Source organism: Notechis scutatus, chromosome 2, assembly GCF_049901735.1.
Source record: "Notechis scutatus isolate UNSWTSFEM ecotype Mainland chromosome 2, rNotScu1.2, whole genome shotgun sequence".
In the NCBI taxonomy this organism is placed as follows: Eukaryota; Metazoa; Chordata; class Lepidosauria; order Squamata; family Elapidae; genus Notechis; species Notechis scutatus.
This window is the reverse complement of record NC_142010.1, coordinates 155,903,194-155,919,217: the sequence shown is the minus strand read 5'-3', so window position 1 is coordinate 155,919,217 and position 16,024 is coordinate 155,903,194. Positions and strand designations below refer to the sequence as shown.

Genomic DNA, 16,024 nt, shown 5'->3' with positions numbered 1-16,024 from the left:
CCCTAAGGGGCTGCAACTGTCATAAATACATGCAAGTTGCCAAGTACTCAAATGTTGATCACATAACCATGACGTTGCAATAGTTGTGCGGGTGAAAATCTGTCATAAGTCACTTTTTCAATGCCATTGTAAGTTTGAAGAGTCACTAAATGAATGGTTGTAAGTTGAGAACTACCTGTACACATTGATAAACACATGTTATCCCACCTCTAAATAGCATGACTGTCGAAGCCTGAATTCCAACCACTACAGATGAAATGCACACATGATGCAACACACACATTATGAAAAACATGACCATTATGTGCATACAACATATTCCACACAGCTCTGGCCTCACTGTCTGGCCCATAGTACTAATACTATGGTACAAATACTATGTTGAAACTGGAATGCTGGTGAAAATGCAGAGAAGTCAGAGCACAGTGAGATTTGGAGCACTGATGTACTTGTCTGAAAGTCTCGGGTTTCCTACAATAAATGAGTAAAAATTGTGAGAAGCGTTGGGCCACCCTTTGCAATTAGGATATGGTGTATGGTGGCAGAAAATGGGACAGTAATTGCCCCCCCAATTTCAGATCATATTCAATTATAAGGATACACCAATGCTAATGTGACAATGTTAGCCACTAATTTATAAAGTGTTACATGATCTGAGTAATAATGTATTCATTTACACCTCAGGATTTTTTAAAGGGTGACCATGTGGCCCATTTCTTGGTGCAAATAAAGGCAGACGAAGCAGACCAAGATTTTGCTTTCATGTTGTCTCACCTACCGTATTGTAGAGATGTCCTGGCTTGTGAGCAGATCTGTGTCTGACTTTAGCCTCTTCTCTTTCCCTGTATGGCTCAATATACAGCCCAAAGAAGCACAGAAAATGTTCTTCAATCTTTTCCTGCAAAACTGGACTTCTGGGGCTCAGAAATATATTATTGCTCACTCACAACCTTGGGGGAGAAGTTGACCCACTCACAGGATTGCTCCTAATTGCCATTTTTTACTTTTCTCCCATGCATCATTTTCCCAGTTACATGCCTGGAAAGCATGAGTAAAATAATGCCCTTGACAAACAGGAAGCTTCAGGGATAGGAGAGAGGAAGCTGCCAATCCTCCAAAGCCACAACTTTGTTGTCAAGGGAAACCTTTGTTCCTCCTCCTTAATGACCACTTTAAAGGCTTCCCAAGTTGGGTTTGGATGAGTAGTAGTTTTTTACTGACCACAAAGTTTTGCTAATTGATTTGTCTGTATATTTATTTATTACATTTTATGCTGCCCATCTCACCTATAAGGTGACCGTGGGCAGCTTACAAGTTATAATATTGATCTGTGTGCTGTTTAATTGTTTAATGCAGTTCTAATTATTCTGTTTATTCTTAAGCTATCTTACAGATTCACACAAATTAAGCAGTTTTGAAAGGATTATTTATATGGAAATGTAATTTAAAAAAATATCAGACAAGATGGGTTTTATTTATTTAGATTTTTAAAAATTCTAACCCTTTGTTATTTTTATAAATCACCCAAGGCGCCAAACATACATATTACTTCTTTCTTTGTCTACTTTCTGCACAACAAGGTGCGAGATGAGCTGAACTTAGGCATAGTGACTATTCTAAAGCCACCCAGCCAGCTTTCATGATTAAGGTGGTACTAGAACTCGCAATCTCCTGGTTTCTAGACTCGTATCTTAATCACTAGATCTAAAAAATATAGAGCTTTATAAGAACAACAAATGTTCTTAATATGCTCTATTAAATCAATTAGATATGGCTAAAAGTACCATGTCCTATGAACCACAAACTCTGCTCAGTTATAATAATTTCTAGAATTCCCATTAATGAGCAATCTCAGTTTCCATTAAACTGTATCTATCAGAATGGTATATAGAGTCCACCTTCCCTTAACCTCAGAGCAGATTATTAAGTTAATGTTAAGTTAATGTTTCCTGCATGGGATTCTGCATGATTTACACACACACACACACACAATATCTCTATTGTTACACAATGTAATGTAACATCAAATTGTGGGCACACCACAATTTTCACAGCCAGTTTATATCTGTGCGTGTTTGCATCTACAATTAAATGTACCTTTGCCAGCACACAAGTTATCACAGTCTCTTCATGTTTGGGCATGTCTGCAAGTCTAACTCAATATTTATTTTTCAGGATAGAGGGAACAGTAGTTCTGAAATTGTCCACGGCGCCTAGAGGAAGCATATGGCTTCTGTAGCATAGAGACAAGCATTTTCCACCCACCAGCTAAGATTAAAACTCACAATGTAATCCTCCAATGCTGCAGATGAAGGAAGAGAACAAATGAGTGTTTCTGTCACATCACCTCCTTCGCCTCTACCTTCACTAGCTCTCTAGCAAAGCGCACAGTCCTCTATTCCAGCATTTCTAAACTTTGGCTGCTTAAAAGGGTGTGGACTTCAATTCCCAGGATTCCTCAGTCAGCATGGCTAGCTGGAGAATTCTGGAAGTTGAAGTCCACGCATCTTCCAGCTATCAAGGTTGAGAAACACTGCTCTATTCCCTTTTTCCTGTTATACCAGGAGGAGGCCAATTGTACATGACACATATGTACAGTGCTGTGCCCATTTTGAGTAGGGTCAAAGGTCATGGAAATCCAAAGACCCTTTTCCTGAGTTTAAAGCAGGGAAGAGAGAAAGTGCTCAAGTTAAGTGCTTTTCTTAACTTATTTAATGCAATGCATTCATGCAGTGTCTCTCTTCCCTTCCCAGAAGTTCTTACAAAATAGTTTGGATCCTTTTTACTGTGGCCAGCGCAGCCTTTCTTCCAAAACAGGTAGACTCAATGCCTCGCTTCCGTTTTTCAACATTAGGACTAAACCCTGAAAGCTATGGTTGTAAAAAGTAGAAGAGCCCGGGGTGTCTGTGTGTTCCCAGCCATTGGGATATTGGGGTTCAGGTTCAGCTCAGCGCTCTCCCTGCCTGTTCTCCGCTCCTTTTGTTCTTCACTGTAACTGGTAGGAAACGTCGCCTTGCTTTGGACCGGAGAGCTCCCGTTAAGCTATTGTTCTGGCGCAAGTGGCGCGTCCGGCCTTCAGCTTCAGCACACGCTGCCCTGGCGAGCCTTGGCACCACGGAGCTCCCGAAGGCCCAGCCTAGCAGGGAGCCTTTTTCCTACAAACAAGCCAGTTCTCTCGCTACACGTCAGCAAGTCCGGTCCGAAGCCAGGCGGGTAACTCGGAAACTCCTTGCAGCAGGATCCCGGGAGCAGCGCAAGCGGTGGCTCGGCGCGGACTCGCTTCTCTTCCGCGCGGCTTTGGGAGCAAAGCGACCTTCAGGCGCTTCCAGTGTTGAACGCGAGCGGGCGAGGAAAAGAGGGAGCGGCTGGCTGGCTCCGTCTCTTCCCCAGCAGCAGCAGCAGCAGCCGCGACAGCGCCTCCCGCGTGGCTCTTCGCTCGCTCCTCTGGCTCCGGCCCAGCCCCTCTCGTTCGCCCGCTCGCCCGCCTCGCCTCTCCCCGCCGCTCCTCCCCTCGATTTGTTTTGTGCGGCGACTTCGGGAGCGTGACGGAGGCGCTTAGAAGCGCTTATGCAACCGGCTGACCTACTAACACACATTCGCCTGGGGAAAGAAGTAGGGCGGCGGCGGCGGCGGCAGCAAAGCTCGCGAAAGACGCGCGGCGACTCCTTCCCGCGCTGGAGAGGTGGCCGAGGGGCGCCTGGAAGAGGTGATTTCACGCGAACGCCTTGCGGCGGCTCCTCTCCCCCCGCCCTTCCCCCACCTGCAAGCCCCCTGGCCTTGGGGGGTGTCTCCCGGGAGAGACCGGCTCGTTTCTCGCGCGCTGGAGTTGTCGGCGGGCGCGGGTGTGCTTTGTTTGCGGGCAAGGTATATGGCGGGCAGCGGGCATGCGGCGCTCTTGCTCCGCTGGGCTCCAGGCGCCTCCCTTCAGCCCCGTTCAGACAAGCTCTTGGATTGCGCCCGGACGAGTCGGGGAAGTTCTGCGCTGCAAATCCGCGCTTGGGAAAGGACGGCGGTGCTGCGCGGCGGTGGGGCCGCGCTTAGACGTAGCTGGGTGGATGGGTGATGCGGTCTCTCCCGCCTCCCCGCCCGTCGTCTCTTGTTGCACAGAACAACATAAACACTCCCGCTCTTCCCCTCCCTTCCTGACTGACCTACATTTTTTTAGGATGGGGCGAGTGTGCGTGGCAAGGCAGCCAAGCTGAGGGGGTTCAGGAACTCGAGAGGCTTCTGGACGGAGCTCTTGACTTGCTGTGAGGAGCGAATGGGAACAGTGACATGTCTGAGGCTTGCCTTGCCTTGGGAGAGCGATCCGAGTAGCCTGAGACTCAGGGCCTTAATGACAGAGACCCTTAAATCTGCTGTTGGCCTTAGGATTGGTTGTCTCCGAGGAAGCGCGGAGACCCTCTGCCAAATTATTAAGGATGCCCACATAATTTAGCACACATAATTTAGCTTAGCAAGAGATGCCACTGTACAGAAAGAGGCCAGAAAGGGTTCTTCCCTTTCTTTTCTAAATGAAATTCTCCCCCTGACCACAGGAAAGTAAATAAGGAACAGGAAGTTTGTAATCCAGTGACTGGATGGCCCAGGAAGGTTTCATCCCTCCTTCCATAATGCTTGTAGCTGTGCAAGTAAACAAAACATTTTAGCCTGGGCCGGGCTGGGCAAGACAGAGGCGGTCCAGTGGCCCCTCTGGAAGCAACTGCCACTTCCTGATTAGGAGGATTCTTGCAGATAAGTGAAGTAAATGGAATTTGTGATTATTTTAAAATGTACAGTGAGGAGGATTGCTTAATATAGCTTGCTTATTATTTGAGTGGTTAGGAAATCCTGATTCTGCTTTTCAGATGATAAAAATGAAAGCAAGTAAAATGAAGGAGTATCAACTATTCCACTCAGGGTACATTGCTTATATATTTCAAATGTGTTTTTTTTAAAAAAAATCCAAAATCCATCAATGCAAAAAAAAAAGTACTTTCGGTATTTCACGTAAACTACCTTAATTCCTCCTGATCTTTTTCAAATATGCTAATGCAACGCCACTGTTTTTATTAAATTTATGCCCCCTCTTTCCTCCATTTTTGTTCTTACAATAACAATCCTGTGAGGTAGGTTCAGTGAAGAATCAGTGATTAGCCCAAAATTACCCAGTGGATTTCCTGGGCCTGGTTCTAGTCCAACACTTTAGCCACCCACTGGGTCTCCTGCTGTCCTGTTCTCAGTTAGTCTGCAGGCAGGAAAGTTGAGAGAGTTTTAGTTTAATTGGAGATAGGGTGCCATACCGGAGTGGTTTTAAATATAGAAAAATAACATTGTTTCTCTACTTAATTAATAGTAGAGTTAAAGACTACCACTAATGTGACACATTTCTTGTTTTTTAAAGGGACACAAGAATATTTCCATGTAGTTTTATGTTTTGTATAAAACTTCATGTTTCTAAACTTTAAATGCCCTTTTAAAACATATCTTTACCATGCAGTCTGAAGAAACATGACGTGTTACTCAGAAATATTTGAAACACTGATAGGTCTAATATGTAGTATGCAACTCACTGATTTTGAATGAATAGAATCACTAAGCAAATCAAACGGGAGAATCTTCCCTCCCTCCTGCAAATTTAATCACAATGGCTGGGTTTGGAACAAGGCTTAACTAACCAATGCTCTGGATTCATTCAATACAGCGAGTAACAAATTAATTAAATGTATTTATACAGGGTAGAGCCCAGTGTGTTGTGAGTGTAAATGATGGCATGTCTGGGAGGATGCTGCAGTGACATAGCCACTTCAGGCCAGGGAAGCAAATCAGAAAAAGTCTTTGCGTTATAACATCATTGCACGTACCTTCTGGGTGTCATCACCATCCGCTGTGAGCACTGCTATCTGTAGGCTTGTCTTTTTTTTCTTTTTTTTCCAAGCTACTGAGGACAATTTGTACAGCACTTCCTCCATCCCACCACCAATTTTATCTTTGCCAAAGTCCAGGAATGTAATTTTGAGGGGGCCTGGCTTTATGCTTTATGTATGATCAGGATTTGAATCCAAGACTTCCCAGTTTATGCCCACAGTTGGACAGCGAATCATGTCTCTTTGATCATGGTTCCTTGGTAAAGTGAAACGGAAGACCTTGCTGAAGAGGTGGAGCTGGTAAGAAGCATCCATGTTGCTGAATGGAACCTGTGATACTTCTGTTGGAGGCTAAGTATAGAGCAGAAGAGGCTGTGATTCTGTATTTAATTGGGGATACCTGTTTTGTTCACCTGCTTTCCATGTAGACACAAGAATCAGGCAAAGGTTTGGTTATTAAACCTCTGGATGAAACGTTCTTCTTCTGCCTACCTTTAAGCCTCCATTCTCTTTCATTAGCTGTCTTCCAAAATGAAAATCAGGAGGAAAAAAATACTCTTTGTTCCTTGGATAGGTGTTCCTTACCCCATCCCATGCACTAAGCACTGGTGTGTCAGTTGTTCCATAGAGCCAAGGAAATGCCATTTCAAGGCATTTCAATAGCTGGGCACAACTTGTAACCATTTTCAAGAGATCCCACAAAAGTTCTGCAAACGAATCCAGGGGAACACTTGTATTTGCTCTATTCCTCATTTTATTCAGTATACAAGAGAATATGTATAGAGTTCCATAATTTTATTTTACTCCACTGCAAACATCAGAGGCTGGGCCGAGAGAGAATGATCCTAACCCAGATCACTAAGTGAGTTTCCAAGATTGAAGATGGGCTAGAACTTGGGTCTCCTTGCTTCGGGACCAATACTTTCACCACTAAATCCCACTGCCTCGTGCACATTTCAGCATGGTCTGTGTAAGGGTGAGGCTACATACTAATGCTTAGTACATAATGATTGAGCAATTTTTCCTTAAGAAATTCTCTGCCTGCTACAAGACACTTAGCTCAGCTGGCCATGTTTTTGCAAGCAGAAAAACAAGGGTCTGAGTTGTAGACATGCAGTGGGAGGTGGTAGCTGCAAAGGAAGTTGTGAAATCTGAATTCTAGAAGTTTGGTTGGCATTATATACTAAGTTGGGTTATTCATATACATGATACGTTTTTTAAAAAAATCATTCTACTTTTGTGTTTAACAGCAGCTTGACTTCCAGCCGCAGCAAGCAGCAACAATTCACTTCATGTATGCAAAACTCTGCCTGATGGTTTTGTGCAGAGCAAACTGTTTTTAAAAAGCAAAAGAATGAGCCAAGCTATTTTTCCTCTTGATTAGTTGGCAAGCTTGTCTACTCTTTTATTTTTAAACAACAGCTGAACGTGTAGAAAATAAGCAAGGAAAGTTTTCGGCCGTGGTTTGTCTCCGTTCCAGAAAGCTTTCCCTGTTCTTGGCTGTGTATCCAGATGCTGTTGGAAATGTGTACGTGTAGTCCTCAACTTGCAACCATAATTGGGACCAGAATTTCCATTGCTAATGAGTGCAGCCATTAAGTGAGACATCGTGTGATTGCACCTGATCTTAACAATATTTTTATTGTGAAGTTGTTAAGCTAGTTGTTAAGTGAATCCAGCTTCCCCCATTGACTTTGTTTGTCAGAAGCCAATTGGAAGGCTGCAAATGGTGATTATACGAGCCTGGACTGGCTGCAGTTGCCGTGTCCAAATTGTGATCACATGACAGCAGGGACACGGCAATGGTCATAGGTGTGAGAGAACCAGTCGTAAGACACCTTTTTCTGCACTGTCATAACTTTGAACAGGTGCTGAACAAATGGTTGTAAGTTGAGGACTACCTGTAAACTGAAGTCTAAAAATCACTGCAGCTCAATTCACTTGAGCGTCATCAGCATTATCAAAACTACATAGAGCCTGGTTTTAGGAGTATTACCTCTAAGGTGTACTTAAATGGGGAATGAAAAAAAATGTCACAATCATAATGGGAGTGGCTACTTTCATTCTTACTTTCGTTCTTATGCAGAATGAAAAAAAAAAGTGTGATGAAATTTTGAAACGCCTAACTCTGGGTCATTTGTTGTCATGCTTCATGTGCTCAGGCTTTTCTGGAAAGTCAGGCAGCCCCAAAAGAGAATGCCAGAATTTGACACTGGGATGTGAAATGTATTTCATGAGTATTACAGGCAGGAGGGGAGGGAGAGATTTCATGACCTGTGGGGTGCCTGTTGCACAAAAAGCTCTGCTATGCTGACCAGGTTCCCCTAGGGTAGCATTAAGGAGCAAAATGTTTCAAACCAAAAAAGAAAATAAGTCCAGTTGCCATGACACAACTTCCAGAGGAGATGCATTAAGCATTTGATCAATTTAATCCCTCCAGAGACACCTTCCATTTAAAAGAGATAAATGAATACCCACCCATTTGTTTGACACCAGGCGTTATAGTTATGATTCCCAGTTTCTAAATGTAAGGGGAAAAACACAACTTTAGGTCAGAACAAGATGGCCTGATGATGATGATGATGATGATGATCAATTGAAACACAGAGGCTCAAGTTGTAACAGCAACTTCTTTGGGGCTATTAGATCTGGGTTGCAAAAATCTAGACAATTGCTGGGTGGCAGAAACTAAATAGAGAAAACTTCAATTCTTGCTGCTATCTAGTTGTCATCCAGACTCTTTAGATCAATCATATTCAATCTTTGCCTAGATTTGCCATCGTTTGAGTAACTTGACCTTTACCAGCCACTTTATTATACTTGCTTTACCTCTGCATGCCAGATTGGCTTGTTCCTTTCTAGTTGGCATCTTGATATTTCTGGTTAAATTTTATCTTGGTTAATCCTGAAACAACCTGTAGCGGTTTTTTCCCCCATTGCCCATAGGACCATTGGAAACCCTTTGCTCATTTCCCTATGGCTCCCCAGAAGGTTTCTGCCTTTTGTCTTGATTGAAACTTGGGACAGATTATTCTAACTGGGCTGCCCTCTCCTCACAGCATTAGAATCTGCATTTACTTCTTGAGTTACCAGTCAGAAGGCTCCTCTCCCCACCTCCCCCCTGAAAAATGGCAGTACGGATTATGATAAACTGATTATGTGGAAAGTAGATGAGTAGATGTGGAAAGCAACGGGGAAGAGGCAGCTGAAGGGTGGTGGCTCAGCTCCAGATCTGACAGGAACAGAACATTCTTGCCGGGAAAGTGGAGACACGATCTGCAGCAGTTATTACATCATGAAGCAGTTGTGTGGGAAGCCCTGCAGGGAGGGAACCTAGAGGAGGGAGTGATATTTTGGAAGGTGCGAGTCAAGGGAAGGAATCTGCAGAGCAAAGCAACCCTCCAGGAGGAAGTGTTGGCCTGCCTTCTGCAGGGAATGTTGGATTGACTAAGTACGCTGAAATCCATTCCAAATAAACCAATAGGAGTACTAGTCCTGCCATCCCAGAATTTTGTAGAGAAACTGGCCATAAAATTGGTTCTGGATAGCCTGTTGTTGCTGGGAAGTAAGTGGGACAATAAAGAGACAGTGAAGTTGACTATGGGTATCTGGGCAGTTTCTTTCAATGGGTTTGAAGAATCTTAGGAGGGTGTGGTGGTGCATGTACATAACTTCCACAGATCAGGAAGCTAAGAACAGGGCACTTGGATTGTGTCACGTAATAAATCTGTTTATTTCTGAAGCACCAAAGGCATTTTTCCCCCTGCAGCCAGACAAGCAGAGCTTCCTTCTGGAAGTTACCAGTCATAATGAGAATGGCATCACTTGACTAAATTAGATCCTCCGTTCTCTGTGTGGGTAGCCCATTATCCAAAGCACTGATTAGCATTATGCTAGTTGTTCAGGAAAGAAAATGCCCTCTGGTTTGCCTGGCTTTAGGGCCTTGAAAAGAGAGAGTTAATGGGCAGAAATTGAAAAAAGAGGCTCTTCCCAGCACAACCTTAGCTGTTATTGTTTGCCAAAGGAATAACATTATAGAGGTAAGTTTAAAAGTTCAGCTCTGTGATAGTCTCAGGCTCTGTTCAAGAAAGATGTCCAGAGGCTTCCTCTATACCCCAATGCTTATTAATCCCAGAAGCTTTCAATAGCCCTTGCTATAAATTTGCTGACATGACCTCGTTTTTTCTTTAAGATGTTGTCTAGGATTATTGGATCTTGTAATTCAGAATTCAAGGAACGCATTCCAAGAGGAATGTAAACTTGTTCCATTATGGCTGCATCCTCATAACACACTCAAAGTAAATCTGTTCATTGCTGTGTTAACATATCCTGCTGTGCCCAGACAAATAAATCATGCTATAGTTTACCATGACAGCCTGGGTCAGTAGTAAACATTGGATTCCTACAGCAAATGGAATCACAAACAACCTTATCCTATATTAACTGGTCTAATGTATTGTATAAACCTAACATGCATGTCATTTTGGGTGTACGCTCTTGTTGCTTTCATAACCAGTCCTCCTGTTCTGTGTGCTTTTGTGCTTACAGTCGGGTTTGATTTTCAGAACTTCATTGCACTTTTAATTTTACTGCACACTCATATCACTTTCCTTTGTGCTGAACAATTTCTGCCAATTCGGCTTTTATTACAAGAAAGCCCTAAACAGAACTTGATTTTCAAAATGAAGGTTATGTTGTTCTCTTTAATTTGAAAGCCTGTCTGTGACACTTTTGTGAATGCAAAGCACTTGGCATCAGTTCAGATGCACTCTTATCTTTTGCTTTGCTTTTGATTACTGCTCTTATGTAACCGTACAACCGTATTTTTACTCTGATGCTACACCGAGTTGGTAAGCTCAAAGTGAGTGGCAGTCCTTCTCTCTTCTGACCTCCTTTGAATCCTATCAGACCTACTGCCCCAAGGGGGTGACGCAGACTGAGAAGTAGGTCAGCTTCCTCTTCATGCCTGAGCTTGCAGGATCCTGACTGTATACACCCAATCCAGCTTAGTAGTAGTTCCATGTGCCTTCTAAGACACGAGGCCGGACCCTGTAGGCAGATCAGGGTGTGGGATTTGAGCTTAGCTGGAAAACCCTTTCTCATTCTGGGTCAAGGCAAGAAAATAATATGTGGACCTGGAGTGAGGATGTCATCTCTTTGAACTCAAGAGCCCAGGAAGGCCAGGAATCTAGTTCACCCCAGAACAAAATGATAGCAGTCGCACCCTTTTGATTCAGCACCAGGTGATGGATTTGGGAGGAGAGACCAAATAAAAGGTAAAGTTAAAAAAAAGAAAGGCCTGGAAATGCAGGCTCTTCCCTCCACTATGCTGATCAACTACCTTTTTCTTGTAAAGAATAGAATGACTGTGACGAGAACAGAATCCTCTTTTTCATCCTTGTTCATTCATTGTGTGTGTGTTTGTTTGTGTATGGATGGATGGATGGATGGATGTGAGAATAGTTCTTATGGTGACATTTTACAATCAGTGTTAACTCCCACTTTGGGAAGAAATCATTGGGAGAGTTAACAAACATCTTCTGAGGTCTATGAATTTCTACTATAATGCTTAGAGATATTGTTTTTATGTCCACTACTGATGTAGCAGTTGCTATTATTACGAATTAAAATTGATACAGCTGCAGACTGTTAGATTTGCTGCCTTTTAGTGAGGGGTTCTGTCAGTCTATCCTCCCCTTCGATCTTTGCTCTCTGAAGGTCATTTTCTGAAGACTGAAATTTCCTCTGTCTAGTTGGAGGCTAGTCTACTTGAGTATTTTTAAACAACTACTTTGCTTAGTATGACAGTAGCAGGACCTGCTGTATGAATGCAAGATTCCTATTTGGAATACATACAACGAGCCTTGTGGCTTTGTGATGCTTTTCTTTTGTTCGTGGAAGAAATTTTGTAGGGGGGGGGGAGGAAGGACAGAGTATATCTTGTAGAATAAATCTCCAGGTTTGAAAAAAGAAATGTGTGGTCTATGAAGGTGCTTGAATGAAACATGAATATCAATATGAAAGTTAATGTGGTTTGGTGGATCCATTTTAATTCACCCAGATTATTAAAAGTGGCAATATATAATATATAATATATACTATATAATATATACTATATAATATATACTATATAATATATACTATATAATATATAATATATATATAATATATATATATTACAAAAACTTGCTCTGTAGAAATCTGTACAGAAGAGTGTTCATGGTTTTCTCTATAGAAATCCTGGTACCATCCAAGATACTGAGACTGCTGAATCTGGTTGGAAACTGGAGCAAGGCTGACCGGGGAACCGACTAGTTATTAAGATGGCTCTGTGGCTGCGGCCCCAGTTGTTAGCAGTATTTTCTCTTACTGGTCCCCAATATTGCCTTCTCTGCCTCCTGCTGCTATTATTTTTTTATGAAGAAACAGTTTGTAGGCCAGTAGGTTGTTGGCACTGTGCCGCTCTCTCTTTTCTGGAACTGTTGTGCAATCCATAATCATCAGACCTGTTTTGACTGCCTGGCTTGATAAATATTCAGTGTTTACTGACCTATATTCCTGCTGCCTGTGCCTGGTGCCTGTAGATCACATGTGAGGAAAAGAAAGGCGGGGGGTTGCCATCATCGTGGGGGAACGTGCGTGCCACTTGGTACACATGGCCTTGCCTTCTCGGGAAGGAGAGCTTCAGCATTCCTATCTATGTGTCATGGTGGCTGTGGAAGGAAGGTTGGGGTGGCGCTCTTTGTGCAACCTGTCTGGCTCGCTGGCCTACCCCTCTGCAGTCAAAAGGGGGCTGGAAGATTCCCTGCCTTGGCTCTCTCGACTTCAAGGTTAAAAATCCCCACCCTGATCCACTTCTTGTAATCTCCTTTACTCTCCCTCCCTCCCTTTCTCCCCATGTTGTGAGAAATGGGAGGGGGTGTTGTCTGTGTGTGTATGTTAGTTGATCCTGTGTGTGTGTGTGTGTGTGTGTGAGTTGGTGTGTGTGAGATGGGGAGAGTACATTTGTGAATGAAATGGAAGTAAGTGGCCCGTTTTGGGTGTATCAGAGTGGCAATTGTCCCTACAGGCATGTTGCATGCAGACGTTCTCTGAGGGAAAGAGGGGAATCGGATCTTAATGTAATGAAGCCATCATCTGTGAAAAGGTCAAATGGGACTCCTTTGTCCTTCTTAGGGTATGCCGGTTAGAAGAGTAGTTTTTCTCTTGTATGTTTGGCAGAGATTGCAATGTGGGTGCAGCATCTCTGGGGAGTGGCATGCTTTGGGTCTGGGGCAGGGACAAGGTGGAGCATATATTTTGATTGCCAAGTAGAAATTACATCTGAATGTAGTTCTGCTTGGGGGGGGGCAGGGTTCCCCCCTCCAGTAGAGGCAACCTCACATTTGTTTCTGAGGGGAGCTGGAATGTGGGGTGTGGCCCATGCAAACCAAGGGCCATGGTGATGCTGTCTGAACCTGCTGGATTATGTAAACAGAGCCTGAGGTGTGTGACAGCACTAGGCAGAAATGTAACACCCTCTTTTTGTGTCCTTCCTCCCTAGGCGTTTCTGCTGCCTTCTGGGCCTGACCCAGCAGTTGCTGTTGCTTCTCTACCATTCCCACTGTGCCTCTGTTATCCAGCCACATCCTGGCTCCTGTTGTCTGTAGCATTTTGGCAGCAAAGTCACTCTGGCAGCATTACTGATCTGAAGATTGAGGACAGTAAAACCCTCCCAAGGAATCTGGAGACAGTCCCTTTTCAGCAGGGATTTGGAAGATGGTCTCCTTGTATCGGACAATTCATTTTCCATTTATGGGAGCCCCGATCCCATCTGACTGTAGCAACTGGAGGACAGCTCAAGGCCATATTGGATACAGCTTCCCAGGCAATACAGCTTGGTAACAGTTTGGGGTGCACAGCTGGGAAGAAGTATCCTGTGGAACTGCAGGAGCAGCCGCCGCCGCCGCCAGAGTTCTGAGGAAAGGAAATACTCCAGCAACAGACAAAGTGCATCTGGACATTTTGACCCCCACTTCCCTCCCTTCCTCCACCCCCGTGATGGAGAGTCTCGACTCCCCCACGTTATGTGTGGCTCGGAACTTTCCCGAGTTCCATCCCAACGGCATTATTCAGCGAGCGCGAACCCTGAAGAGCAAGCCGAATGTCAACTGTAGGCGAAAGCGAGAGTTCATCTCTGACGAGAAGAAGGATGCCAGCTACTGGGAGAAGCGTCGGAAGAACAACGAGGCTGCTAAGCGTTCCCGGGAGAAACGGCGCTTCAACGACCTGGTTCTGGAGAATAAGGTGCTGGCACTCAACGAGGAGAACGTGCGGCTGAAAACAGAGCTCCTGCAGCTGAAGCTGCGCTTCGGCCTCATCAGCACGACAGCCTTCATGGAAAAGAGCCAGCAGCTGAGCACTGCCAGTGCCAACGCCCAAGCACACTTATACGGTGTCGGCAACAGCAGTTTGTATCCCGGTTCCCTGTCCCGAACCCCCCACTCAGAGGATTCGTCTGAAACGGAGCAGTCAAGCCGGGACAGTGTAAGTGTATCGGTAGCCAAGTATTCTCCCCGGGACTCTCTCTCTGACCTGTCTGATGGCTCATCTCGGGACAGCCCTCTCCCCCAGATGCTGGAGGAAGCCCAGGCCATCCACCGTGTCTATGGGGATGCCCCCTTGCAGCCTTACCCAGAGCCCAAGGGCTCGGTTCCCCGCAGTGTGATCCTTTTCAGTGCCAATGGCTTTACCGCAGTGGTCCCTCCACAACCCTTGCTTCCTGAAGAAGCGGAGCAGGCCGAAGGCTGTGGGAGTCAGAGTCCCAAAAGCCACTGTGGGGGGCCTGATCCTCGCTGCCCCCAGGAGGAGCTCCAGACGCACTCAGGGTATTGCTCAAAACCCCAGGGCTCTAGTGCTCCTGACGGCTATTTGGAGGGGGAGCACATCAAGAAAATTGAAGAGCCTAGGTCCCCCTTTGAGGGTTACACCAGTGAAGAAAGTGAAGAACCCCCTTGGGGATATTCCTCTGCTGCCTTCCCCGTGCCGCTGGACACCCACCCTGACGTGAAGACCGCAGCTCTCCCACACAAGCTTCGACTAAAATGCAGGGCACACAGCAGTGGGGTTCATGAACCATTCCCCGGATCTAGCACTGCTCCAGTTGGCTGCTGCCAGGGAGCCTCGGCGGCCTCAGATTGGGACAGTGACCGACACGAGGAGATGTCAGCCCTGGTGCGGCAAGCCTTGTTTCTGAACGAGCCCCCCGCGTCCAGTGGCAACTTGGAAAGACTTTTGTGCCCTGGCTCAGGGCTTCCCTCGGATCACACCGACCCAAAGGACCATGTCAGCGGGTGGGAGGATGCTTGTCGTGATGATGACCCCAGGCCAACTTGAAGGAGACCTAGGTCTGGATGAAGATTTGGGAAGTAAGGAGAAGAAATCGAACTGGTACAAGAAAGGGATTTTACATGGCCAAATGAGCACTGGAGAAGGGGGCCATGGATGACCTGGACCTGCTGACTTCAGAATCTGGGGGGAATAGGGACCATGAGATGGCTAAAGCGGATACATAGGTTGAGCATGAGGGATAGGGTGGGGGCTGCCTCAGAAAAAGACTTTGGAATTACTAAGGTATAGTGGGGGTTGGAAGTCCTGTTTTCTAAGGCTCCAGAATTCAGTGTGTAGATGAGACGTGTTTTGCTGGGCAAATGCCTAATGGTTTTCTAACTTGATAACAATTCTGGCATTGTGATTGACAGGCGAGTACCCAAAAGTTGGCATCTAATCCATTCTGCACTGATGTTAAAGTTCTTGGATACCCACAATAAGGATGCCTAAATGGGTTGTGAGTGACTGTATTTTCTCTGTCAGAAATTGCTTGGCCAAACCAAGTGTTGTGTGTTTTTAATTACTAAAATAAACCTACAGAAAAATGTTAAGTTGTTGACTGACTTGGGAGCAGGGAAAGATTGACACAGAACACAGAGGTGGGTACCTCACTCTTTTGCACTTTTCCTTTCCATCCAAGAGCTTCACAAGGAGAAATAAAACCACATAACGTATACTACCGTAAAAATGGCCAATGAATTAATAAAATAACAATTATTTGGAATGATGTTCCATGTTCCATGTAAAATCAGGATCAGGCCACCAATTATTCTTCATAAATGAATGACAATCTTAACTTGGATTTGAAA

The 16,024-nt window shown here is 44.9% G+C and overlaps 1 protein-coding gene across 3 annotated transcripts; it reads left to right on the top strand.

Annotated features, from left to right (window-relative positions):
- The first annotated feature begins 3,180 nt into the window (after nt 1-3,180).
- On the top strand, nt 3,181-15,762 carry LOC113421553 (nuclear factor interleukin-3-regulated protein-like). Of its 3 annotated transcripts, none has more exons than XM_026681985.2 (2): nt 3,181-3,706; nt 13,390-15,762. In XM_026681985.2, exon 2 carries the CDS (start codon nt 13,887-13,889, stop codon nt 15,219-15,221), a length of 1,335 nt encoding a protein of 444 aa, XP_026537770.2. In that variant the 5' UTR covers nt 3,181-3,706; nt 13,390-13,886; the 3' UTR covers nt 15,222-15,762. The 3 variants fall into 3 exon arrangements, with proteins under 3 accessions (XP_026537770.2, XP_087813083.1, XP_087813084.1); XM_087956957.1 differs by lacking the exon at nt 3,181-3,706 and adding an exon at nt 10,869-11,122; XM_087956958.1 differs by lacking the exon at nt 3,181-3,706 and adding an exon at nt 12,502-12,676.
- The last annotated feature ends 262 nt before the right edge of the window (nt 15,763-16,024 follow it).

Excerpts from the sequence above, each read along its gene's own strand:
- LOC113421553 (XM_026681985.2), top strand. The coding sequence starts at position 13,887 with ATGGAGAGTCTCGACTCCCCCACGTTATGTGTGGCTCGGAACTTTCCC.